The sequence below is a fragment of the Perissodus microlepis genome, chromosome 16, assembly GCF_051167445.1.
Source record: "Perissodus microlepis isolate ML-2025 ecotype Zambia chromosome 16, ASM5116744v1, whole genome shotgun sequence".
Taxonomy (NCBI): domain Eukaryota; kingdom Metazoa; phylum Chordata; class Actinopteri; order Cichliformes; family Cichlidae; genus Perissodus; species Perissodus microlepis.
Window position 1 is genome coordinate 18,218,206 of NC_140476.1, and position 27,443 is coordinate 18,245,648.

The 27,443-nt window shown below is 40.8% G+C and overlaps 3 protein-coding genes across 4 annotated transcripts; all 3 read right to left on the reverse strand.

Annotated features, from left to right (window-relative positions):
• Positions 1–27,438, reverse strand: casq2 (calsequestrin 2). Of its 2 annotated transcripts, none has more exons than XM_084907771.1 (11): positions 27,353–27,438; positions 2,548–2,632; positions 2,283–2,383; positions 2,071–2,182; positions 1,561–1,634; positions 1,353–1,483; positions 1,213–1,258; positions 1,082–1,136; positions 737–837; positions 532–606; positions 1–394 (listed from the first exon to the last, which is right to left on the reverse strand). In XM_084907771.1, the coding sequence occupies exons 1-11, from the start codon at positions 27,419–27,421 to the stop codon at positions 158–160; spliced, it is 1,086 nt and encodes a 361-aa protein (XP_084763897.1). In that variant the 5' UTR covers positions 27,422–27,438; the 3' UTR covers positions 1–157. The 2 variants fall into 2 exon arrangements, with proteins under 2 accessions (XP_084763897.1, XP_084763896.1); XM_084907770.1 differs by lacking the exon at positions 27,353–27,438 and adding an exon at positions 4,394–5,527.
• LOC146370721 (potassium voltage-gated channel subfamily E member 2-like) lies at positions 6,058–27,443 on the reverse strand. Its single transcript, XM_084907772.1, has 3 exons — positions 27,353–27,443; positions 7,285–7,333; positions 6,058–6,672 (listed from the first exon to the last, which is right to left on the reverse strand). Exons 2-3 carry the CDS (start codon positions 7,312–7,314, stop codon positions 6,340–6,342), a joined length of 363 nt encoding a protein of 120 aa, XP_084763898.1. The 5' UTR covers positions 7,315–7,333; positions 27,353–27,443; the 3' UTR covers positions 6,058–6,339.
• Positions 16,105–24,935, reverse strand: slc5a3b (solute carrier family 5 member 3b). The gene has a single exon (XM_084907769.1). The coding sequence runs from the start codon at positions 24,909–24,911 to the stop codon at positions 22,776–22,778; it is 2,136 nt and encodes a 711-aa protein (XP_084763895.1). The 5' UTR covers positions 24,912–24,935; the 3' UTR covers positions 16,105–22,775.

A 27,443-nucleotide genomic window follows, 5' to 3' on the forward strand; every position in this document is an offset into this window, starting at 1 on the left:
TGATATTATTTCTTTTTAATATTAATAGCAGGCACACATTAAGTGCAAAAATTACCTTTTTTAAAAAATTAACTTATTGTAGCATAAAGCTGATGCACTGATATCCACATTAGACACTCTGAAGAGGAAATAGTGGATACTCAGATTACACTGTAAATTACTCATCATCGTCATCATCATTATCATCATCTTCCTCCTCGTTATCATCTTCATTATCATCTTCATTATCCTCATCATCTTCATCATTATCCTCATCATCGTCGTCATCGTTATCATCATCATCATCATCCTCAGTGTTAACTTTACCAGAGAGCACATCTTCAATCCAGTCCTCCAGCTCCTCAGCTGTGGGTAGATCCTCCTCATCATCCATTTCCATCCACACACTGTCTGCCTGCTCACACACACACACACACACACACACACACACACACACACACACACACACACACACACACAGATCAGACAGTGCCAGTAAAAAGTGAGCACAGCATGTGTCGTTGGTGTTAGTGGTGACAGTCGGGGACTTACATCAGTAACATTGACAACTCCGATCTGTGGTCTGAACAGATCCACCTTGAAGGTCTTCTCCCAGTAGGGGATCAACTGAACAGAGTCAGCAGGACAGAAAGAGAGAGAGCATGAGGTCTGAAAATAATCTACATTTTCAGGTTTTCCTTTTGCGTGTGTGTTTGTTTCTTTTTTTTCATTATTTGTCTGCTTCTCTTCTTCTCACCAGTGGAAAGTCATCGGGATCAATCCAGACGATGCTCAGCTCAGGTAGGTGAGTGTTGTCTCTGGCCACCTCCTTTAGGATTTCCAAAAATTCATAACCATCTAAAAAATAAAGAAAAAGAAAATTAAAAAAAAAAAAACATCCTAAAACTTTCTGAAAAAAATCTACCTCCTTAGGCTGACCCTGATCCATTTTAAAGTCCATACCTTTTATAATTTTCATTTTACATAAGCAGTCCCTGAGGACTGAATAGTTTAGCCTTCCATATCTGCAGGAAATATGCTCAGCATCTCATGTTTACACTCGAGTAAAACAGCGGTCCATCGTTATGTAATATGCTCTCACCAGGATCCTCCTCTTCTGCAAAGGCCACAATGTGAATGCCTTCAATATCATCCTCCTGAGAGAAAAAGACCAAAATGTGAATTTATTTAAAGCGTTTGGGAAACTAAAATTAAAATGATTAATTTTCTCACCCAGGTCTCAAACATATCTTCTGCACGCAGCTTTCGCAGTGTTGGTCTGACGGCACAGAAAAAAAACATTAGATGTTAAATTGAAAACATATCTTTATACTTTACTAAAGTCATAAAGTACAACATTAATCTTTTTTTACCGCCTGTGTTCAGTTATAAATTCCACCAGCTCCTCCTCAGAGTGAGGTTTGCCTGGGATGGACACGGGCTCCTCCATGAAGGGCTCATAGAAGTCTACCTCATTTAACTTCAGACTCAGCTCTTTGGCCACCTACAGCAACAAAAACTGACCTGTCAGGACTACACATGCAAGTGTTTCATTGCCTTATGTGTTTGTTTGTAACTTACAGATTTCTCAAATGTAGCAAAAAACTTAATGTAGGGCTGAAACTGCTCAGCGGCTTCTTTAAAAGCTTCATAGTCTAAGGTAAAAAAGAAAGAGGAAGAAAGAACAAATTAGCTTTTTAAACAGTTTTTTTCCTTGTTTTTTGGACGTACATCTGTTTGTCCTTTCTTTGGCCGATGGGTACTTGACATTTCCACAATGGGGAGCGGAAATAGCTGAACTTTTACCTCAGCTTATCACTCCCACAGCTGGTCAGATGGGATGTATCTGCAAGTTAACTATACTACGCTCAGTTGTTCCACAGCGTGTGAAAGGGCGGCCAGGCAGTGGCAGCTGCATGTGCAGTAGCGGTAAAAATGGATCTGTAAATCCATGGAGACAAGTGGGTTAAAAAATCCATGTTATAATGAAGGGCATGGGCCACAGAAAGTCCTTCACAGATCCATCTAACGAGGCGGTGTGGTGTGTTCAGACTGAAAAAAAACACGAGTTTTACAAATATACACACTCACGTTCGGACTCTTCGCTCTTGAAGTAACCAATGAGACGTATGTCTTCCTCCATCCTGTCAAAAGCTCGCAGCTCCAGAGCATTTCCTATGATTTCCACTGGTTCCTCCAACAGCTAGAATATAAACATAAAGCAAGAGGAGAGGATTGCAGGGTGTGACTGGTGGTGATTAGCGCAAGCAACTGGGAATCAACCCTCAAGCAAGTTTACTTACATCCAACAAGAACTCGGCCAGAGTGTTAGCAGAGAGCAAACCATCAAACTCGATAACTCTATCAGCCTTAAAAACATACATGCTTCCCTCTTCCTCTAAGCCTGCGATCAGAAGAAATGATAAGATATTAGATTCAGTCAAACACCTAAAGTTGTCCGACTCTTAACAAAAATGACTGCTATCAAAGGCAGTTCTCTTCATCAAAATCCACCAATCAGACTGAGGTTAAATAAAAGACTTAGTCTGTACCACTACCAATACTCACCCAGTTTCTTTGCTATCTTTGCATCTTTGTGGGAGTCAACCATTCCAAACCCGATGTCCTTCTCCTCCATAACCTGAGCTACAAGCTGCAACCAACACAAAAACATCACAGAGGACTAAATTGTAAGAACAGGACTGAACACACAGCACGTAAATAGGCAAGACAAAAAGAAACTTTCACTTTGGCTTCTGAGTACTGGAAACAGTAATGCAGGTGCGGTTAAAATGTTAAATGGGACTGTTTGTGAATGGGAGCTTGACAGCATGACCAAAGTTGGCAATATGACAGAGGTGTCCAAGCTGCCCACACAGAGATACGGTTACATAATCATTCAGACTGCCTTGTTCTAAATATAGCCAGGTAAGTTTATACACATGACTGGCCTGGCAATTGTGGTGTGAAATAAGGTGGATGAGCTTCACTAATACTTTGATTAATTAATAATCAAGAATGGTAAAATTATAACATGGAGTTTCAAAAGAACTCACGAGTGGATCTCCACTTTATTTATTTTACAATCCTGTTCCAAATGAAGCAGTGCATCAACATTTACAGTAAAAAAAAAAGTGAATAGAGCTCAGTGTAGTTACTAATACAGGATTACTTTATTGCGTCTTTAAATGGACGTCTGCTTTTGGCAGAAATATCTACTTATATGAGCACTTTCATTTCACATGTCCATCCATCCATTTTCTTCTACTTTTCCACTTCAGTGTTGTGAGGAGGCTGGAGTCTGTCCCAGCTGTCACGGGGTGAGAGCTGTGGTTGCCAGTCTTTCAAAGCGCTCTTTCTTCTGTCCTGACTTAAGTTCATTTCAACAACTTTCTTTACTTTTACATGCACAAACAAAATGTGCCACAACTTAATTCTGTCTCTGGGAATTTATATTTTAATTTTCCCCTTTTATATATGAAATTACAGAGTGTCATTACTTGGATGTACTCAAGTAAAAATAGACTTATGTAAATGTATTTTGCCCATGATGGGGACAGACCTCAAAATACTACAAATTGTAGATATTGGGGGTAAATAAGCTGATATGTGGCATACTTGAGCTTCTCACTTACAGCCAGTAGACTCTGATCAGTTATTACAAATACACTGTGCATGGTGTCATGTTTGCCTTATTGAGTAACTACGTGGCCTACCTGTTCTGCCTGCACGTATGGGCTCAGGTTGCCTTTAACATTGCAAAGAGCAACATGTCCTCCACCATGTGTCACACGAGACGGGTAGAATGAACAGTTTCATACAGGATTCACAAAGACAGACGGACTAAAATGTCCTATATAGACGTGTCTCCAGCTGCTTACTCAATCTAATAAATACCTTTAATATGCCAAAGAAGAGAAGGTCGCATCGGCCTTCACATGGCTTAAAAACATTATATAAATGAGCTCTTGGATTATTTCTGCCAGCAAAGAATAATCACAAGGAGAATAAATTTCACGCATTTCTGTGGATAGTAGGCACACACTGAATTGGCTGAAATAACCTGAAGTGGCAGCATTGCATCTCATTGGACATCTGTGCACACAATGACCTTGAGGAAGCTCATATATACAGAGATTAAAATGGAGAGCTCTGGAGTTTTATAGCTCACCAGGTCCCTCTCTGCTTATTGTAGCACTAACATAGAGTCATTTATGAGTCTGTTTGATGGGATTATGAGCGCCCTCTGTCTCACACCGCTGTCACCCAACCAAATCATATGAGTTTTCCTTTCTTTGCTGCATCTCCTTGAGTGCTAACTCAACTTTCCTTAAAGTTATCTGCACTTTTCTCCCTGACCTTTCAAATCTTTTTCTGCACTGCATGCATTGATTTCTTTTTCCTTATACTTTACCTCCAGCACCAACTCAGTCATCTGGTGTTGTTTTTGCAGTTCCTTGCTGTCTGCTATGGGCTCATGGTAGAAGAGGCAGAGCATGGTGTGCTGCTTTAAAGCTTTCTTGTAGTTCTTGTCATTGATATCAAGAACACGGTCTTTCCCATCATACTGTGGCAACTCCAGGCCTTTCTCAGACAGGGCCTGAGGCACAAAGTTTAGGCAGGGGAGCAAGAACAACCACAGGGAGAGCATGGTCCAGAGTTACCACACACCCCCAGAGTATGATTTAGTTTCACAGTATAAAGAAAGTGCACGGTCAGAAAGGTCACCTATAAGGCCTATGAAAGGATGAGGAAATGTAAGAAATAGAAATATTGCTGGTCCGTCAGTGGCAGTTTGCAGGCATCCCCCGGTTTCCAAAGAAATCCAAAAATTTTACGTATCCTCTGGGCCAAGAAACTCCTTTCGTCATTACTTCTTCACGCCTGCAGACACAAAGGCGAAAGAGGAGTACTGCAAGGGCTGCAAGACACTGGGGGTGGATACCATACATAGCAGCACTCCCCTTCCACTACTCATGCAGGACAGGCCCATTTTTAGGAGACCAGTTGTTTGAATGCTAAAAATAGAACAGCAAACTGAGAACAGAGGATAGCGAAGGATGACAGTCGGGGTTTAATAATGAGTTACAGTACTTGCGTTAGTAATGTGGGAAAGGCACGCTGAGCACTAGAGATTTGAGGGTTTAGTTATTCTGAGATATCGGTGAAGACCAAAAGTCCACAAAGAGCTTGGTGCTACAGTGGAAAATGTTGGTGTATTTTAATGGAATCTGGCAACAGATGTGCAAAGGACAAGCAAATAAAAGAACAGTCACTGTGCTGCTGTCCAGTGTGTTGATAATATAACAGCTTTTGCTTTGGCTGGAATGTGATTGAATTGTTATGTCTCACTGGCTTCTCATAACTAAATGTACCTCAAATGATTTTAACACAATTTTGCTAGTAAACTCCATCTTTAATAACCACTGAAACCACAAAAAAGCATTAGAAACACTTCTACTTTGGTGTCTTGCATTCATGCTCCTGCTTGAAGTACTGCAGGTGCTTGTAAGATCTCGGGATAGAGGTACTGCTGCCCTCCTCAGGCCAAAATATGTACGGGCTGCTGACAAACCTTTTCATAGCACTTTTGGCCACAGCACAGCAGGAATGCATGTGCAGGTGTGATTACACAAAGCTGAATCTTTGAAAAATGTGCATGAATGTCAGAATGTCTTTATGTTCACTATGCACTTTTGTTGCTTTGGAAACCTTAGACCTCTGATACTTCAATTACATTTTTAGAGTGCTACTTATCAAGTAAAGTTCTGCCCAAAACTCACAGCCCATACTTACTTACAACAAGGGAACACTGACTGTAAGTTGAATAAAGAAAATGAGATAATAGGTGCCATCTGGACACATGCAGCAGATGGCCATTGGCAGAAAAAATGCTTTTATGTGAGTGCTGTCCAACAAATACCTCTGGAAATTTACATCACAACCATCGCAATGGTTAAAAATTATTCGGTGTACCTCCTCCTTTTCTTTTCCTTTCTTTCTTTCTCTCTCCGTCTCTGTCTTGTCTCTAGGTATGTTTGTGTGCGTGCATATATGTGAGAGTAAAGAAACAACAGCTCAAAGTGCAAAATCTTTATATGCTTCAAAGCGCAACATTTCAAAATCTACATTTTGTTCCCTAATACATTTCCAGTATTGCATTGTTATACATCTACATATAAGCTGTCCTTCAGAAGCTCATCTAACAGGTTAGCAGTAGGACATCAAGAAATAACTTTGCAAAATCTGCTGTTGTGCTCATTAGTAATGGTAACTGATTAATGTTGGTTCTTTTTTTATATGACTTTTTTTCTGCTGGTCTTCACAGCAGAGATTTGCAGTGACCTCATTCTGCCCTCATTATCTAGCCTCAAAATTAGCTATGACATCGCCCTGCTGTTTTTGAGCAGTCCAGTCCTCCTTGATGTATTGGTGGTAGGGGTCATTAGAGTGCTCCCTCCTTTTAGATTTGACTGTGCTCACCAGCATGGCCACAATAATGAAGGCAAACATGCCGATCATCACGGCGAGATACCAGATCACGTCCCTGAAGTTCTCCTCAGCCAGAGTCTTGTCCAGAGAGTTGCTTGCAGCAGTCACATTGCGCCTCCAGTTATCCAGGAAGTGATTCAGTGCGTTGGTAAGGGACGTCTCAAGATGAAGGGTCAAGTTTGACCAATTAGTGTCACTCAACTAGTTGAAAGAACCACAAGACTTTTATCAAAAATTGAAAAAACATGGAAAATTTATTTTATAGCCCCATTTGTTTGCTTTAAATTCTGTAAATCCAAAATCTGCTTGACACAAACACAAAAAATAAAGGAAAACATAAAGAAAAAAAAAGAAAAAACAGCAAAGAAGATGCTCTTGGGTATTCTTTAATTCAATTTTCATTCAAAGTTGAACTTTCAATTCATTTGATTTGCGTCAACAGTACTTTACTGTTTTTTATCAGCATAAAATGTAAAACACTGCAAGTCTGATCAAAACATGATGTTAGGTTTTTTATTGTTACACTGAAATTCTTTCTTTAATTGCTTATAAAAGAAAAAGCATAGAAAACTGACATGCACCCTTCATGTGCCCTTTTGAATACACAAAGTAAAACATTTGTTATGAGGTGAGAAAATGAGTTTTCAGAGCTCAAAAACACAAAACAAGTAACAGTGCATTATTTTTCCTTTATTTATTTCATTTAATGTCACCTGAAGACAAATTTGCTCTTAAATATACAGAGATAGATTTAACAATTTAACATTACTGAGTGACAAAGACTATAAACATTTAAGCTTCTACTGTACCAACCTTTTTCCATGTTTGAGAAGGCCACATCATGGAACTGATCAGAAAATCACTTTGGAATGAAAGCAGAGAAAAACAGGGAGAGAGCACAAGGAGCGTCGCCGGTCAGAGTAACCTACGAAGTAATTAGCTCACAGAAAGCTGCTTATATTTTATTTGCTGTCTTTATCTTTCGTGTGTGTGTGTGTGTGTGTGTGTGTGTGTGCGTGTGTGTGTGTGTGTGTGTGTGTGTGTGTGTGTGTGTGTGCGATAGTGAGGCATGACCTTGAATAAGGCATATTAAAATGTTGATATTTGCTTTGGATACTTGAGACATAAGAGTGCTGATAGTGGTTAAAAGGTGAAAAACACATTTATACGCCCATTAATTCCCGTATAACAAAAAGAAATAACATCACTTTATAGTTATTGGTTTGGCCTGATTTGTTTGAAATGTAATTCCTCATTTGCCCACATAGAGGGAGCGCAGTATAAAATTGAATGATAGCCAGTCTAAAGCAGTTTTAAACAGGCTTACCCTAGATGGCAGCAACACATAATGCAACACATTTAAGAGCCATACACACACACACACACACACATATATATATATGAATTACCCCAGTAAATCTGTTCTCAGATTGCAAACACTGCTTGACTCCATATTCAGCGAAAAACCAAGGGATTAAAATGAAGTCCTTGTTTAAAGTACATTTTCCAGTACCAGCTGTCAAGAGCAATAAGAGGTCTGTCTCAAGGACACTCCAGCTTTGTGTCTGTGTGCAAAAAGGATGCTTGATAACATACTTTATAATTGTTTGAAAGCCTGGTGTTTTTGCCCAACAGAACCACATTGCTGTAAGGGATGACTCCCACTATATCTGATCATTTCCAGATCATTCATGCTTTGCATTGCTGGGTCAGCAGTTGGATAGCTGCTGGGTTTCTTCCCTGTAAACACAAAACTTAAGGCATATGGAAGGTTTTGCACAAAGAGCATTAGTGCAATGAGACACAATGAAAAGAGTTGTCTCTAGCCTAAAGGAGAGAGACAACAGAAGCAGAATAGATGAAAACAGTCTGTAACCCGATAGACATTCTGTGGAATATGTCTTGCAAAATTCCTCAACCAGTGTGCCAAAAAGAAAGAAAAGGGGGGAAAAGAGTCTTAAAAAGTAAAATAGAAACTGCCTTATCTACTTTGCAAATGTAGGTCCTCCTGCTAATGCTCTCCTCGTGGAAAAGTTACAGGCTGGTGTCTGATGGAAATTTTCATGTGCAAATCAGATAAAAGGAGATTTTGTATAGTAAAAAAAAAAAAAGTCCAAGTGTTTCAGGGTCTCCACGCTGACCCTGGATTTTTTTCTCTGTTTCTCTTAACTCTGGTCAGTTTTCAGACACTTTTCAGGTGAATTTTTCCAGTTGGCTTAGTCTGATGAAAGCTCCTTACAACACAATATGTGGTGAAATGGACGGACAGCGGGAGACCACATGTCATGCTTTCGCAATAAAAGGCAAGAGTACTACATCAGCCTCGAGAGAGTTGTTATCTCATCCACCTCATGTATGAAATGAATGGAAAAAAATAACATACAGTTATATGAACAGTTTGATTGTTGCACTTAATGCAAGCATACAGCAGATGGGCATTATATAAGTCACTCAGAGTCTGTGGTATATTACTACAATTACCTGTTGTAATGATGCTTTAGAGTACAAAGCAACTATAGACTAGTTGACAGATTAGCTTTTGACTTGCAAGGTTTAATGCAACACTAGTGAGTGTGACATTAATCGTTACCCTTAAATCCTTAATTGTAACTTATAATCTATATAATCTTACTTATGATACCATCGTTCTCATGTGTTTTATGTTCATGCATTTCTAAAATTGCAGACACTTACTGTCACAGGCAGCAAATGCAGGTATCTTAGTTAACAAGGTTTATTTATAAACCATGTTAACTAAATGGGTTTATGAATCAAAGAGGAGTGCGGCAATCATTTATAAGGTCACAATCAAGCAGCACTAAAGAAAAACTGCTTCAATACTCTGACACGAAAGCTAAGAAAACCCCTAAAATGACCTCTGATTATATCAAACTCAATATTGCACTGACATGGGTCCTCTGGCATGGAGTCCTGAGTGCTTTCTAGAAATCCAGAGCTGTTTTGAATACATGTTTTTTGGCTTCTAGAGGGAGGCAGATTGAAAAACACTGAGATAAATTAAGTACAGAGCCAGACAGAGAAACTGAGTTTCCCCGAATTATTAGTAAAAGGATGAGTGAAATGTACAACAACGTGATCCGAAAAAAGGGCAACACAGGCAGTCATCGCAAGCCTGGCTGGATTAAACGTCAGTGGTCACGGAAGGACCGGATGGCAAAAGAAACCCCAAGGGCGAGGGTGACATATGCAAAACAGAGGGCAGTGCCACCGGACGCAGCGAACCATAGTGTGTAGCTAGGCCAGAAAGTTATATAAACTCTGAAATGCAGATTTAGAAACGCAAAAAGAAAAAAAAACACACAAACTACACACACACTAAAACTACATTCTGATCATTCTTCTTTGTCACAATACTTGATGACATTCAAAAAAAGCACACTCAGTTTCCTCAAAAGAGCTTGTGTGTATGTTCATGGGGTGATGGTAGCACTTTACCATGAAGTGTAGGTTTGCAAATTCTGGGCTCACATGAGTCAGTGTTCATGGTTATATAACCATCGACAAGTACAGTCAAGACTTTGATGTCTTTTCAGTTGATCAGGTATGTAGCAGTTCAATAGATAATACCTTTCTAAGAAAGAGGGCACCTTGATGCAAATTGCAACTATGCCTTTTGATCATGTTGACATAGCTCATGTTTTAACTTGCTTGACACCAAGCCTTTGTGTCTTTCCACTGTGATTCACCTGACCTTGGAGCTGCAGTACTTTTCCACACATGAGCATTCTTACGTTAGCATTCCTTCTTCCTATCTCAGTGACTTGGTGCAATTGTAAGGAGATACTGCAAAAGACAGCAGTCACACTGTGTTTACATGAGGATGCAAGTGCACGTTAGGGCAGAAAAAGTAAAGGATAACATGAATATGTTCAAAACAGAGATCTCCCTGCGTTTCTGAGTCCTCATTTTGATGCTAAAAACATGAATTGATTACATTCTGACTCAAAAGAAAGCATTCCTGCATGTGTGTGACCCATTATTTGCTCATTTGAAGCTATCTTTGAAGCATCTAGGATCCCTTCTTTTTTCTGTGCGTGCTTCTAAACGTGCACTAAGCCGAGTGCATGTGAACCGAGCAGCTTACATGGAAAACTGTTTGTTAGGCAGCTGTATGTGTAAAAGCAAAAGACAGTAATGGATTACCAATGAAAACGTTCCACATACTGGTCATGTGGTGCACACAGTTCAGTCTGTAATGAAACCACAAGTCGACAGGAAAGCTGATGCTGTAATTAATAAAGAAGTGTGGACTTCATCTGTTTGCAGTGGCTGAACGGCCCCTCTTGTAGGGGGCAGCTGCCTGACACTGGCTGTGAAACAATAAAGCAGGAAAAACAAAATAATTAAAGAACAGCCTACACTTTATTGATGAAGACATTAAAGCTGTTTAATGTGATGGATACCCAGTTCGCTAGTCTAACTAGAGATACAGTATGATAAATGTCTCTTGGGTCATGGGGTCCAGTAATTATGATGATATTATCACTTAAATTAATGCTCCACAAATTAGACAGGACTAGCCATAAAATGTAAATTATAAATTTTAATCTGCTTTGAAAGGAAATGTTTCATGCACACATTCTGCTGCGGGCCAAAGCTTGGGATATGTTATTAACAAAGTTAAGATGTTTAATTTTTAACAATCAAATGACTCGGCATGGTAACAGAAGGAAAAATACATTGCTTGGCCTAGCAATAATTGCAAATATGATGTTGCTTTTATTTCTGTTGCAAGCAGACTTTGGTAACAGTGCTGCACAGCAGGAGGTGAAACGCTGCCTGAGGGAAGCAAAGGACACCTACAGGAGGAAGGTGGAGCAGAAGTTGGAGAGGAACAATATGAGGGAGGTCTGGAATGGTGTGAAAACCATCACAGGCCACAACACCAAGAAAAGCACAGTGTGGAGAAGGCAAACGAACTCAACAACTTCTTCAACAGGTTTGACCAGCCCACAACCCCCCCACCCTCACCCTCACCTTTACTACAGAGTCCTCTCCCCACTCTCCTACCTCCCTCGCTTCCCCCCCTTCCTGACACTATGACACCCCCCTCCTCCAATCCCTCTCTCAGCAGCAAGACATCTTCTCCCCCCCCCCTCCTCCCAAACATCTCCCAGTGTCACAGTGGATCAGGTCAGGAGACAACTGAGGAAGCTTCGCCCCAGAAAGGCAGCAGGCCCAGACAAGGTGTGTCCTAGGATGCTAAAGGCGTGTGCTGCTGAACTTGGGGAGCCGCTACAACGAGTCTTCAATCTCAGTCTGCGACTGGGGAGAGTGCCCGCCCTATGGAAGACATCCTGCATCGTCCCAGTCCCCAAAAGGAACCGGCCCAATGAGCTGAATGACTTCCGACCGGTGGCACTGACGTCACATCTTATGAAGACTCTAGAGCGGCTCTTCCTCAACCTCCTCCGACCACAGGTACAACATGCCCAGGACCCACTACAATTTGCATACAAGGCGGATGTCGGAGTGGAGGATGCCATCCTGTACCTCCTGCATAGAGCCCACTCACACCTGGATGGGGGAAAAGGCACAGTCAGGATCCTGTTTCTTGACTTTTCCAGTGCCTTTAATACCATCCGGCCCTGTATGCTTCAGGAAAAACTGAACAGGATGGAGGTGGACCCCTGCCTGGTGGCTTGGATCTCCGACTACCTCACCGACAGACCACAGTACGTCAGGCTGAAGGACATCACGTCTGACACTGTGGTCAGCAGCACAGGAGCACCACAGAGAACTGTGCTGTCCCCTCTTCTCTTCACCCTGTACACCTCTGACTTCTGCTACAACTCTGAATTATGCCACATTCAGAAGTTTGCAGATGACACAGCCATCGTGGGGTGTATCTGGGATGATCAGGAAGAGGAGTACAGAAGTCTGGTGAGGAACTTTGTCGCATGGAGTCACACAAACCACCTGCAACTCAACACCTCAAAGACTAAGGAACTGGTTGTGGACTTCGGGAGGTCCAGAGAAGGTCCACTGCCGGTTCAGATAGAGGGGGAGGAGGTGGAGGTGGTCAACAAGTACAAGTACCTCGGGCTGTGGGTGGACAATAAACTGGACTGGTCATGCAACACAGAGCACGTGTATAAAAAAGCCCAAAGCCGACTGTACTTCCTCAGGAGGCTGAGGTCTTTTAACATCTGCAGGAAGCTCCTGAGGATGTTTTACCAGTCAGTGGTTGCTGGAGTACTTTTCTATGCTGTGGTGTGCTGGGGGAGCAGCACAGCAAAGAAGGACTCATCCAGGCTGGAGAAACTGATCAGGAAGGCTAGCCCTGTGGTCGGCATGAAGCTGGACACTCTGGTGACAGTGGCAGAGAAAAGGACACTAAAAAAACTGCTGGACATTATGAACAATGCTGGGCATCCTCTGCACACGGCCATTAACAACCAGAAGAGTCTGTTCAGTGACAGGTTGCTTCTCCCCAAGACAAGAACTAACAGACTTAAAAACTCCTTTGTCCCACACGCCATCAAACTGTTTAACTCCTCTCTGGAGGGGAGAGGGAGGGGAAACAGGAGGACAAAGGAGGGGGGAACAACTAAGCTGTAGTGCCTCTTCACCTCCCTGTGCAATACCTTTTGTGCAATACTTTTGTTAATAGTCAATGGTGCAATAGACCTCAATACTTGAAATGTGCAATTCACTTGTATTTTTATTTTTATTCCTATTTATTCTATTTATCCCCTTCGTATATTTTATTTATATATGTCTCTGTATTTATATATGTGTGTGTGTGTGTGTGTGTGTGTGTGTGTGTGTGTGTGTGTGTGTGTGTGTGTGTGTGTGTGTGTGTGTGTGTGTGTGTGTGTGTGTATATAATATTCTGTAACTGTAACTTCTGTCGGTGCTGTGCTTTTGGAAACAGAATTTCCCAGAGGAACCCACCCGAGGGATTAATAAAGTTTTATCTTATCTTATCTTATCTGACCACATGGAAAATTGATGTTTTTCTATTACAGCACGTGCCTGTATTAAAGAAATACAACACATGGCAGGAGAGTAAAGTTCTAACCCTGGAGCCTGAAATATTACACACTCTTAAATATTTCCATACACTTTCACCTATTTGCCTGAAGTTATTGCAGTGAGTTTACTGTCCCATGATAATACTAATGTAAGAAGAGTGATAAGGATTGTTTATCTCTCTATAATGACATACATGATTGACTGGCATTGATAAGGATTTAGCCAGTCAATCAAGCAACTAAGCTGCTCTACTTTTTTTTTTGCACATCATATCAATAACTTGCTGCTTCTCTCTGAGCAAACCCTTTATCAGCAGCTGTGTTGTTGAGGTGTAACTCATCAAGAATGTTGTTGTCATGGGTCAATTTGACCCAGAAAGATAGGAAAAGACCTCGCTGGCTTCAGTGATTCACAGTTATTGTGCTGGGGCCCTAGACACTAGTCTCCCAGCTGTTATTTCTAAAAGAGGTAAATATTTCCTTTTGCCATTGAAGCCCTATTCCATGGATTAATGCAGAATCCCAGGCATGCCGCCATAGTTTAGTCGGTGCGGTGCATTTGGAACGTCAGGAATGCATTGACTATGTGTTTGCCGTATATTTGAAAGGTCACAGCACATTGCATACATGGCTGCTTCCGTTGTCACTTCAATAAGAAAGAACAACAGAGACGTTTTTGATGTTTCAAAGTGTCTGGATAGCAACGTGACCTAAAAGGGCGCACGATACAACTTACAACTTGCAGCTATCTCATTAGCTCAGCTCATTGCAACATGTTCATTTCACACTCAAAGTAGCATTAATAACAAATATTTATCGCTTTTGTTATATACTTACATACTTTAAAAAATCTTTAAACAATTTGAATGTAATAAAGAAAAGGGTTATCGACCACCCACAATTCTCTGCCACTTATCTCTGTCAAACTCAGCGGTTTCATGAATAATTCTGTCGTCGTTGCCTCCCTGATGTCAGAGCAGCGATAAAGGCATTGTGAAACATAAGCCCTATAAACTCAGCTTGCAGAGCTGTTGCATCTAAACTGAACAAGATGCAACATCCACATGCCCCTGGATTCAGCTACTGACTTAGAGCGAGGATCAGACGAAGACAAAAGTGCCACCAGAAATTGTTCATTCCAAGAAAATCGTAAAAAATAAATAATAAGTAATATTTTTATTGTTTTGCAGGGGTTACAGGGGGTATGGCCTGCACAACCTCCTTTACTTACATGTGGATAGGAGATAGCAGCCACTTTAGAGGGACTTTCAAAGCACCAAAACTAGTGATACTATGCACCAGTTTAGGTAAGTACAAGTCTAGGGTTTGTATAATACTTTGTTAATGTTATCTCATAATGCAGTCCAGCTTCTGGTTCTAAAGGGCTCCAATGAAGATAGATGGAAATTGCTTAAAAGTGGGACACAGAGCAGCAGGTGGGAATTTATTATTTAGATGCCAATAGCAAAGGCATCGAAAACATCTAAAGCTGATACTTTAAAGACATTTAGAACTTGCAAAATGCCCCCTAGAAGCTGCACTTTGTTACCAAAACTATTTGCTCATCTACCTTCAAATGTATATGAAACTTGCGAGACTGGTGAATGCAGGCCAGTCAAGTTCTTCCACACCAAATTTGCTCGTCCATGTTTTTATGTGACCTGCTTTGTGCACTAGTACGTAGTCACATAGAAGGGCCATCTCCAAACTGTCCCCACAAAGTTAAGAGCAAGTCTTGGTATGTTGAAGCATTAAGAGATCTTTTCTCTGGAACTAAGGGGCTGAGTACAATGCGTGTGTTTTGTTAGATTCTTCCCAGTTTAGGTTTTGTAGAGTTTTCTGTTCAGCAATAAAAGCTCCTCTTCCTGCCTGCAAACAGCCGGATCATGACAACTGCATCTAATGCTGTCCATTGTGCTTGATGATACAAAGCTTTGGATTTAGCTGCTTAGCAATGGAAACCCATAAAGCTCTCTACGCACTGTTACAATAATCTGGAGGCCGCATGAAGTTTGATCTCTAGCACTTCCACTTTGGTGTAATACCACTAACAGTTAACTGTTGAATATTTTGCAGTGAGGTAATTTCATGACTGTACTTGTTGCACAGTTGGCATCCTATCATGATGCCATGCCAGAATCGACGGTGCTCCTGAGAGCAACCTATGCTTAGGTGCTTGAATTTACACACCTGTGGCCGTGGAAGCGATTGGAAAACCTGAATATAGTGATTTGGATGGGTGAGTGAATACAGTTGGCAATATGGTGTGAATTTTAGCCACCAGCCGGGGGGCATTTGCTAGAAACTCAGACTTGTAGAGACTTACATACCTTAATTCAACTAAAGCGTGAAGCAGGTGGAGGTTTAATGCAGGGGATTACCTGTGCTTGAACAAAGGAGTGGCTTCATGGCATGTTTTTGTTTGTTTCTTTGTTTTATTTTGTTGCACAGGTGGCAATCTATCGTGCCATCTATTTTGTTTTAGTTTTTTTCTTGTGAGGTCTGAAAAACGATATATCATCTAATGTTATATAATCACAGGTGTTCTATCTATATCAGTATTGCTGCATACAATACTGTGCAAAAGAAAAGAGTCACACCTCATTTTATAATATTTTGCAAGGAAAATCAGAAATGGGTGCAGCAATTTATTAAAAAATGTAAATCCAGTTTATAAAATATGTGCAATTCTAAGTTTTACAACCACAATTTCTTATTACTACCATTCTCTTTCTCTCTTAGGCAAGCTTTATTGTCATTTATTACAGCAGTCTTCAGGAATAATTCTCCGGGTTTTGTAAGGAACAATCAAAGCTCTTCTTTGGTTGTTGGTTGTTGGCTGCCTTTTGTTCTGTTCTCCGTCGAGACGATCCCACACAGCCTGAGGTACAGGCTCTGGAAAGCATAATCAATGACTGATAGTGCTGCATTGTGTGTTTTTCTGTCCAGGTGTGTTTTTACTGCATTCACAGTGAGTTTGGGATCGATGTCATGCTCAAAACTGAAACCGCTGCCAATCACAATTTTCCCCGATGGTATCATGTGGTTGATTAAAATCTTACAATACATTTCCCTGTTTATTCTTCCATCAGTTTTGACAAGTTCCCCAACACCACTGGTTGAAATAATGAAAAAAACAATGACAGAGCCCCCACCATGTTTTACAGACGGCTGTACATCTCTTCCTCCATACATATTGAAGTTATTTATTAACAGGATTTTTTTCCTGTTTCTTAAGGAAATTACTTTTAGATACTGCTCACCAGTTGCTGCAGCTTCTTGAACATCTGGCTCCTTGAAAGTACTGTATATGTCACTACATGTTTCCTTTAATGAAGTACATTACATTGAAGTTGTTATATTTAACTGGGAAACCCTCTCCTCATCAACATCCATTCAGGACCATAAACAGCACTTTATTGTCTTCTGAAGCTGCTGTGTTGTTCTGCTTATTCTGTCCTAAAATATAGCCTTTTGTTCTGTGACTATTACTCATGCAATTTATAGGTAACTCTTAATATCTCAATACATTTTATGAAGCTGCATACATGCTGTAATGACAAATGTATTACTTGATGGTTCTTACATGTAGCTGTTGACACTTTGTAATGCATATTGCATGATCCGTTCTATCTAATCTGTTCATTTCAAGCATTTGTCTCAGACTATCGTTTGTGTTTTCACTGTCCAATATGGACAATGAACAAAGCATGGTCTGGATGCCAGTATTTTTCCACAAGGACAATATCACTAGTTTCCTCTTGGGAATGAGGGAAGGTATGAGTCGAGTGAGGGCTTGTTGAGGAGAAAAACCTGTTTGTAAGAGAGTTGGAATGATATATGGCAACATGAAATCAACTATTTTAAATGACTAGGGTCAAGTGGTTTCTTGTATATTTCAGCAGTGATATGAAATCACAACAAAACCAGAGTGCTGGAATCCCAGTCTGTGGCTTTAATTTAAGAGCAGGTTGTTGGTTTTAATGGAGGATCTTAAAGTATTGTATCTGAAATGGGGATATTTGGATGTAGCAGTACTAATAATAATGATGGTGAATTTATTGAAGAAGAGCTATTGCAGTTGCAACTTCCATGCATGTATATTCATAATATTAGCTTCAAAGCGTACTTAACTAAGTTATGACCAACAAAAAATGTCTGGGAAAGAAAATGAATACTTTTAGGTTTGTCTGCTTTTTTTCTTTATTCATCACAGCTGGCCAATCATTTTTATTTTTCAGTCATGAACACTCTGCCTCCCAAAGGTCATCTGTTGGATTAAGATCTGTTGACTGTGGAGGCCGTTTGAGCACAGTGACCTCACTGTCATGTTCAGAAAATCAGGTTGAAATGATTTGAGCTTTGTGACATGGTGCATTATCCTTCTGGAATCAGCTATGAGAAGATGGGTACACTGAGCTCTTAAAGGGATGGACAAGGTCAGCGTGGTTGTAACAAGCAGTGATTTGAGTTACTGTTGCTCTCTTATCAGGTCAAAGCAGTCGGGCCATTCTCCTCCGACCTCTGCCATCAACAAGGCATGTTCACCCAAAAAACTGCCTCTCACTGAATATTTTCTCTTTTTGGACCATTCTCTTTAAATCCTAGAGGTGACTGCAAGAGAAAAACCCAGATCAGCAGTTTCTTAAATACTCAGAGAAGCCCATCTGGCAACAGCAACCTTGTTCAAAGTAACCTAAATCCATTTCTTGTTCATTCTGAGGCGCAGTTTGAACTTCAGCAGGCAGTCTTCACCATTATTACATGTCTAAATGCATTGAGTTGCTGTCCTGTGACTGGCTGGTTCGAATTTCTGTTAATGTGGAGTTGAACATGTGTATCTAATCAAGTAGCTGGTGAGTGTATATATTATGGTAGAGTGGGGGGGAAATATAAGGTCATGTGAAAAAGAAATACTGTGCAATACTTTGAAAAAAAAAAAAGTCCCCCCCCAACTACTGCTTCAATTGGAATTAAGCAGGTAAATAGCAGCCAGGTGCTGCAAATGAAACACATTGATTAGGTGATCAGCTGTGAATGTGAGCACCTCTGTGACAGTAGAGGTTTTGACAGTTTCACCTGGCACTCAGGTTCAACAGGTTCATGACAGTACAAACTCCAATCCAAATGTATTTATAAAGCACATTTAAAGACAACAAAGTTGAACAAAAGTGCTGCACATGAAACAAAGGTTTACACAGTAAAACAAAAGGGACCATATGCATTATATACATAGTAATTCGTCCAGACACACAAAGCAGTAACACAACTACAGAATTACAAACGTCACAAGTATGGCTTCTAGAGCGATGTCCGTTTGGAGACAAAACTAAAGAGCAGATGTTTGCTCATAATGTACAGCACCACATGTGGAAAAAACCAAACATAGCATATAAGGACAGTCACAGGATCCTGTGACTGTAAAACAAACAGATTGCAGTAATTGAGCTGAGCGTGACTCCTCTGAAAACTAAAATACTCTACAGTCAAATGTGAGGTTGTCTGTAAGAAAGTAAAGTCAAAACTGAGTCATGCAATAGGACAATGATCCCAAGCGCAGCTGAAAAGAATCAAGGCGTTGCAAAGGCCCAGTCAAAGTGCAGACCTTAACCTAATTGAAAGACCTCTGCATACATGAATGCTGGCAAACCTCAATAAACTGAAGAAATGTTGTAAAAGACTAGGCAATTTTAGAGACTGACAAACACATACAGAAAATGAGTACTTCAAGTTATTGCTCTTAAAGGTGGGTCCACAAGCTATTCAGTTATGCCATGTATTCATTTTTTCTCAAGACAATGCGGTCATGGCATGTTCTGTCAAGTCCATCTCCAAGGCAACAACCACAAAATAGTTTAAACACCTTTCACCTAAAATAACCTAAAATAAGCCAAGTGGCCTAGAACTAAAAGGCTTAGGCAACATTTTCTGATTTATCATTACATACAGTACTTCAGCTAATGTTCTTGGTTACTTTACTTTCAAAATAAATGAACTGCTACACCAGTACCCATAGAGGAGGAATTGCCTGATCAGCTCACTAAACCATTTTTTTTTTGCCTTGTTTATCAGATTTTCTTTCATAAGAGGCAAATGAAGTCCATTGCTACATGCTCAGACACTCATGGTCCTCATCCTTGTATGAATAATCCATAAACATTAATCATGTCTTTACGGTGAGGTCAACATTGTGACACAGTTCTAACAAAACAATGCTTTTCCCAAAACCAACTGAGAATCTGCAGGCAGGGTTTCAGGTGACAATTCTAAGTTATTAATTAACATGCTTCGGTCATGGCACCTTCAGAAAAACCTGCCAAGGAAAGTCTGTGTTTGTCTTCCTTTATTCCAATGTGCTACCCACAGCCGCCTTTGAAATGTGAATGCTACATTCTAACTTGTTGCTATGGGGAGTCACGGGACATCGCTGATATGAGTCATGGTCTAAATTGAAACAGATCATGGCCACTAAATACCACCCTCTGACTAGAAGCAGTTAATGGCAGTGATGACTGTGTCGCTCTAAAAAACACACCGTATTAGTCAACAGATTACCTAACCGTACAATATAGCATGTTGCCTTTGGCATCTGTGCTTCATGCCAAGCAAATTTGCATGATGAATGTCTGTTTTCGCAATGTAACTTTTAATCCACCCTTAATTGTGGAAAATTACAGAAGTGTGAGGTTTGGTCGCCAGAGGATAAAAGGATGTATGGAGCTAAACTGGTAAGCAGTGGAGATTTGTAAGCCACCGATGCTGGCCTTTTGATTGGTTGAATCTTGTGGGCCTGGAATCACCCAATCCCTGTCTGGCCCTGAGGAGATTGTTAGAGCCTTGCCAGGGTTTATATAATCCTGGTCAACAATAAGTAAAAGCTCCCTCCATATATAAACACTGCACACACATGGGATGAAAATTTTGCTACTATAGAAATCCAACGTTGAATCCTTTATCTCTTCAGCAGTTCTGAAAACAACATCTCAATCACAGGAAGTTGCAAAATGCCATTTAGACACAATGCAGTTATTCGGACGTTGTAATGAAAGTCAGTACCAACAGAACCACAAGAGAGGAATTGAAAAGCGGGGTCCATAATTAAACAAATCTGAATTAAAACCATTTAGCAGTTTGTTTTTTTTAAACAGATGCCTATGACTTCTTGCATCTTGGAACCAGCAGATAATTACAGTGCAATAAAATGTGCCTATAATGCTGCAATAACAGCAAACAAATCGTTTGCCGCATACTTCAACTTAATGCTATTATTGTCCAGAAGTGACTATATAGTGACTTCATTACTTTCATTCTCATTTCATTTCTTTGACTATGAAGAACGAAAACACATTTGGCTTTAGTCTCCACAAAAACTTTATTTTCAATCTCTAAAAATAAAATCCATAAAAATAACAATGTAAAGTCTCTCAGAAAGAAAGAAAGCGTTTTAAAGCTCTTTCCCCATACTCATACAGCAATCGTCTGTTAACCATCCTCCATGTTATGCATCATTCACGCCTGACACTGATAGGGATTGGCCTATCACATTAGAAAACTGACGTTTTGGACTGAGGTCATTCAACATTGGTGTCAAAAATACATACAAACACAGTACTTTTCGTTTATTTTTGTATTCTGGGGATGAGGTGTTGATGCGTGAACACATTACACTGTGGGAATAATGACCACAATCTAGAAGGCCAATGATTTCAAGCACCCTGGCTGAATTACTCTTAATAATGTCACGATTAAGCTCGTCCAGTAAAGTGCTACTTTGTCAACAAATGTCTGAAATGTCATTTCTGCTTAGCATTATCTGTTAATGCTAACTAAAACTGTCTACATGACAGAAAAACAAAATCCTGAAAATGGCTTTAAACAAAAAAAAAAAAAAAAGAAAAGAAATGTGGTATTTACTGCACAAAGTTTCAGTACTTAAAAAACTTAAAGTCTGTGTTCGTCGATGTTTTGTCACTTTAACATTGCACACTAAGACACATTCGGTAGGAGGTTCATAAAAGATGCACTTCAAACAAGATTAAATGACATTTCAGCACTGCAGTGCACTAGAAATACATTAACACACAGTAGATACACAACAGATAGCCTGCTATAGAAGAAATGTACATTGTAGGTGATGAAGTGAGCCCTGAAGTATATTGTACACAATGTGGACATAATGCAATAGAGACACATTTCAGTAATGTAGAACACAAAATGAAATCTGCATAAAACACAATCTGATAAACTCATGACTGTTGGTACTTGTGACTTTTTGTTACGATACAATATTAGTGCATGAACTTTCAACACAATACAGTCACAGAAAGATAAAAATAACAGTGAAAGTAATGAAAACAAAGAAGAAAACACACAACTAGGAAATGTAGTATAATAAAAATAGCAGTACAGCTCCAGTTATGCCCTGATTTAGGTCATCAGTGACAACATCGTAACCAGCCAATTCAAATGTACCATTTACATTACGTTATTCATTGCAAGAGGAAATGATAGTAGTGATAATAACAACATTATTAGTCTTGTGCTTCTTTCTGCTCTCTCTTTTCTCTCTGTACTGCAAAAGATGTATATATTAAAAAAATTTAATATTAACTGTAAGTTTCACTAAATTTAGATGCAACACCTTCAGTAGGCTAAATCAAACAGATATAATAATTACAATAAATATAATGGTAATATGCAATACCAGCAGCGAATGCAATGCTTCGCAGCATTAACTCTTTTTTCCCCCCCCAAAGTTCATAATGGCCCCTCAACCAAACAAATAAAAAGAAAAAATTAAAAATAAATGGATATTTGGTAATATCCAATATATGTATGCTACACCAGCAACTAAGCCTACAGTCACTGAGAACAAGAGTAAAATAAAAAGCTTTAAAAAAAAAAAAAAAAATCACAGAATACATTTATTTTCACAATACAAAAAAGACAAGTGCATATGTCAAATAAGGCAAATATTGAATTCACTTAGAGTACAACAATTCTAAAAATCCCAGTAGATATTTTGAATGCAGGATTAACAATAAGCGCTGTACAAAATGGACACGCTAGTGTCAAATAAGATTCAGAGTCATAGAGAAGTCATAGTTTTTTGTTTTGGTTTTGATTTTTTTTAAATGTGAAGAAGCTTTCATCATTTAAAAAAAAAATGATTACACTAAGCTTAGATCCCTGTTAGAGAGCTACAAAATACAACTGTAAATATTACAGACAGAGCTTCATACATCTCTGAAAAGTCAACTCTTTCTAAAAGCCCCAGACACCTCCCACCCCACTCGGTCCTTGTTACTACAGTGAAAAATAAACAAACATGAAGATGCCCACAGAGCAGACTGAGACCAAGCCCAGGTTGAGGAGAAGTTTGACTCGAGGTGGCTCGTACAGCATCTCTGCGATGGCTCTCGCGTCCTCCTTCGCCCCTTTTTGCTGAGCGCTCTGCGATTCTCCCTTATAGCCGCAAACCCAGTCCAGCAAACGCATGCACCTGCTCGTCTCCACACCACTGCGGCAGCCTTCCTCTGCTCTGATTGTCTCCATATTTCTGTTACCAATCTGGGCTCCAGGAGTGGTGGCAGGGGACGTTTCTGTACTTGGTGTTGCTGGGTCATGGTCTGTGGAAGGGACCAGAAGTTTGATATCCATCCCGTCCACGCACCTCTCTTTTTTAACGTCTGGGGGCAGCTCTTTACGCAGGCTTGTGTCACCATTACAGTGGTTCTTCTCAGTCAGCCGGTACGTTTCCTCTCTGTTCTTAGGGGGAGTCATTTCAATGCTGTAGAGCCCCCAGAGGGTGGTGGTGCGAACCTGCTCTTTATCTGGTGGAGAAGTACAGAGACTGACCACAATTGCCACCAACCCTGAAATCCAGAACAGCCCAGCAGCAAAATACATGTAGTGAATTCGAACAACGAAGGCAGGCCTATTATCTGGCTGGTCACAGCGAGGCTGACGGTAGATAAATGCCAGGATCAGTCGTATGGTACCTAGGGTAAAACCCGTCATGCCTCCCCAGAATGCACCTCTCTCATTACATCGCTTCCAGAATACACCTAGAAGGAAAAGGGCAGCAATTGGTGGAGTGAGGTAGCCAGCAACTTCCTGGATGTAGAGGTATGTCTGTCCACCTTGCATCTCAATAATGACAGGCACCCAGGCAATACTGATGACCACCATGACCACAACAAACATGCGGCCCACAATCAACAGTTCGCGTTGGCATGCCTTCGTCCGAAAGGTCTGGTAGATGTCCAAGGTGAAGATGGTGCTTGCGCTGTTGAAGATCGAGTCAAGGTCACTCATCAGGGCAGCTATCATGACTGCCATCATAAGACCCCTGAGTCCCACAGGCATCACCGCCATGACCAGACGTGGGTAGGCAATGTTTGAGCAGCCAGCTTGGGAACCACAAACAGCCATGCAGTGCTCCGGCCCGATGCAGGCAATCTGATCTGCAAACAAGATGCGGGATATCATTCCTGGAATGACTATTAGAAACATGGGCAGGATTTTGAGAAATCCAGCCATGAGTGTTGAGCCCTTTGCATGAGCAATGTTTTTTGCTGCCAGTACTCTCTGGACAATGACCTGGTCCGCACACCAGTACCAAATAGATGCAGGCGTCTGGCCAAAAAGAAAACCTGGCCAAGGAATATCTTCATCCAGGGGACCTCGAAGGATGCGCAGCGAGTTTGGTTTAGGGTCAATGCGACATGAAGGCGAGTATGTGTAGTTTCCAGTGGCTAGTATAGCGGTAACATTAGGAACTGCCTGCATGTACTTAGTTCTGACACCCTCTAGCCCACCGACTTTGATCAGGCTCATAATGGTTAAGGTGAGGGCTCCACTGATCATCAACACTGCCTGAAGGGCGTCGGTGTAGAGCACTGCCACCAATCCACCAGTGACAGTGAGCAGAGCAGTCATGCTGATAAGCAGAACAATAGACAAATAGAGATTCCATCCAAGGGACTCCTGAATAAAGAGAGCTCCAGCATACAAGTCCACAGACAGTTTGGTAAAAATGTAAAGCAGCACAGACAAGAAAGCAAAGTAAACCTTGAGTCGTTTGCCACCATAGCGTTTTGATAGGTACTCTGGCATGGTGTAAACTCCTGAGTGGATATACACAGGGATAAACACCCAGCCAAGCAGCTGCAGAAGTAGAAGTGCATTAAATTCCCACGCTCCTACAGCATAGCCACTTGCTGCTCCTGACCCAGCCAGGCCAATGAAATGTTCACTGCCAATGTTGCTAACAAACAGCGAGGCACCTATCACAATCCATGTCATGGAGCGTCCAGCCAGGAAGTAGCCGCTCACAGTGCTGCGATTGGCTTTCCACATGGAAAGAAACCCGATGGCTAGCACCAGGACGAAATACAGTGCCACCACAGCTATGTCTGCTGCTTCCATTCCACCAGCCATTTTTTACAGATTATGTTAAAAAAAAAAAAAAAAAAAAAAAAAGTCTTACAGGAAACTTTAAAAAAATAAAAGAAAATAAAGAAAACTGGAAATATATAAATATACTTATTTTGCACTTGTTTAAATTGAATGGAAATGTTGTGCTTTGGTTTGCTGTCTGGATGGAAGTTGTTAAGATCCACTGTCTGGTCAAATACACTACTTGGATGGGGTTATCCACTGGCACTGAGGTCGTTCTAGTTTTTAAGCGGAGGATGCTGCACGTCTCTGGTCTAGAAAAGCCAAGAGTTAAAATTCCTGCAAGACAGCAAAGAAAAACACCACATTAGAGGTTTGATTTGAAGTGTAGCGGGGGCAAAAAAAAAAAATACAGAAATGTGTTGCATCTGATGACAAAAATAAAATGATCAAAAATCACTAATAAAAGAAAATATAAGTAAATATATGAAAATACGCTCAGTAAACTACATGAAGCTCAATATATTATTGCTCATTTCCAGCTTTGCAACTCTAGTATTTTTCCAGTGGGATTAGACTTCCTATGACTTTCCTCGTTAATCTGTTTAAACACAAAAGGACTCAAGCCACACTACTATAAAACCTTCAAAGAAGCATTATGTAAGACTGTGGCAAAGACTATGCCGCTGCGCCACAACCAAATGTGCAGTTTGACTTGTGTCTTACACAAAAACTTGCAGCGCATTAAAATAAACAGGTAGCAAAAATACATTTAGGGCTACAAGTTTAAATATGGAGCTAAAGGAGTATAGCTCCTTTATATATACACAACACAAAACAAGGACCAATTCACAGTGTCTGCTTTTATGGACACACCTGAATCTGTTAAACTGGCATCGTCATATTCCACTCCTGAAATTAGAAGGACATTTAACTGCACCAAAGGTTTATAGCTAACTGCATTCTGCATATGCTAAATATTCCAAATTCTGCAGGAACATAAGATTACAAGAGGGATGGATTAAAATAAAATTCTTGTGTCAGCAAAAAGTAATATGCAAGGGGATGTCAGAGCACATCTGTTTTGTGTCAGTCTCATACACACATACACACACAAACATACAAACACACACTTGGCTGCCAGGCCCCTCCTGAGGTTTCAGCTTGCCATGCATGGGAGAAAATAACCCCACGCGTCGGACTTCACAACCATGCTTTATGCATAACCATCCCTCTCTGTAAAAGAAGCCTTTGTTTTCATTTTACCATCTCATCATCAAGGCCTGCGCTCCATGTGTTCACCACAAACTGCCCATGAGACTCTGACTCTGAAATATAGCATTCATTCATTCAGCAGACAAATAGAATTGTATTTGCAATATCATTGTTTAATGCAAGAGTCAAGCTCAATCACCAACACCCTGGTATGCCAGGATGGGGACTTGCGCAGCATGCTCCCACATTGACATCATGGGTTTAAATAATGCCACGGGGCAGACTTTAGCACATGCATAACACATTAATAAATCCATGTAGTTAAAGTTTCTTTCTTCTTTTTTTATGTTTCTAAGCCAAGACCTATCTAAGAAGGTCTAGTGTGCAAGTGCATAGCAGTTACTTGACAGCAGAGAAGCACGCCAAGACAAACGTGCCCTGGCATGTGCTAATACCACATTGGGAATATGAATTACAATAAAATATATAAACCCTGAGGATAAACAGAAGCTGCAATTTATTTAAGGAGTCGTTAAGGACTAAACTTATGCTGAGCAGCTTACTTTGCACAGCCAGATTTTAAATGAATGTCGCTCTCTGGCAACGGTCACAGCAGCCTACAGGGAGACACCAAATGTGGCACCTCTGCTTTAAATGTCTAATAACACAGTAAGAGATCAAGGGCTTTGGAGCAAAGGCCGACTGACGCCATCGTGGAGAGCAGTGGTATAATGGATAGTTAGTGTACAGAACAATGCCAGATGTGCCTGACAGCCTGAGAGTGCCTTTGTGAATACAGAGAGGAGGGCGACACCAGTCTACCACGGTCAGGCAAGTAGTCCCAACTGCACCTAAGTGGTCGGGGGAAATTTCTAGAACAGTCACTCATTCATCCGCCTGCAAAAACTGCGCATCTTCCAGGAGATAGCAGTCGTCATCATTAGCCATCCTCGAGATGCGGGACCCGTTTCCAAACACACACGGACGGCTCTGCGCGTACTCCTTCACACTTTTTACCCTTTAAAACACCCGTCATTTCCCCCTGCCTGACGTCAGCTGTAAAACATGAGTCTGGTGGCTCAACAGTCAGTTGGCACGCCATTGAATGAGACCTAGCGTAGCTTTAAATAAAAGCAGCCTCAATGGACTTCCCGCTGGCACGTGCTCGGATATTTTGGTTTATTGACAAAACAGCTCAGCCTCCACACACACACACTCACCGGTTCTGCTGATAAAAAAAAAGTCAAAACAAGTCGCTACACATGTACCTGGATCGCTAGTGTTCGCGAACGCGCCAAAAGCAAAGAGATGCACAACCGTCTCTCTCCACGCCCCATAGGCGGAGATGTGTGTGGAGAA

Bases quoted from the DNA above. Each gene is read 5' to 3' on its own strand.
- casq2 (XM_084907770.1), bottom strand. From the start codon at position 4,630: ATGCTCTCCCTGTGGTTGTTCTTGCTCCCCTGCCTAAACTTTGTGCCT. The intron at 2,384-2,547 runs GTGAGTATTGGT...TTCTGATCGCAG, and splicing joins AAAGATAGCAAAGAAACTGG to GCTTAGAGGAAGAGGGAAGC. The intron at 2,183-2,282 runs GTAAGTAAACTT...TTTATATTCTAG, and splicing joins TGGCCGAGTTCTTGTTGGAT to CTGTTGGAGGAACCAGTGGA.
- LOC146370721 (XM_084907772.1), bottom strand. From the start codon at position 7,314: ATGATGTGGCCTTCTCAAACATGGAAAAAG. The intron at 6,673-7,284 runs GTTGGTACAGTA...TCTTTCAACTAG, and splicing joins CTTCTCAAACATGGAAAAAG to TTGAGTGACACTAATTGGTC.
- slc5a3b (XM_084907769.1), bottom strand. From the start codon at position 24,911: ATGGCTGGTGGAATGGAAGCAGCAGACATAGCTGTGGTGGCACTGTAT.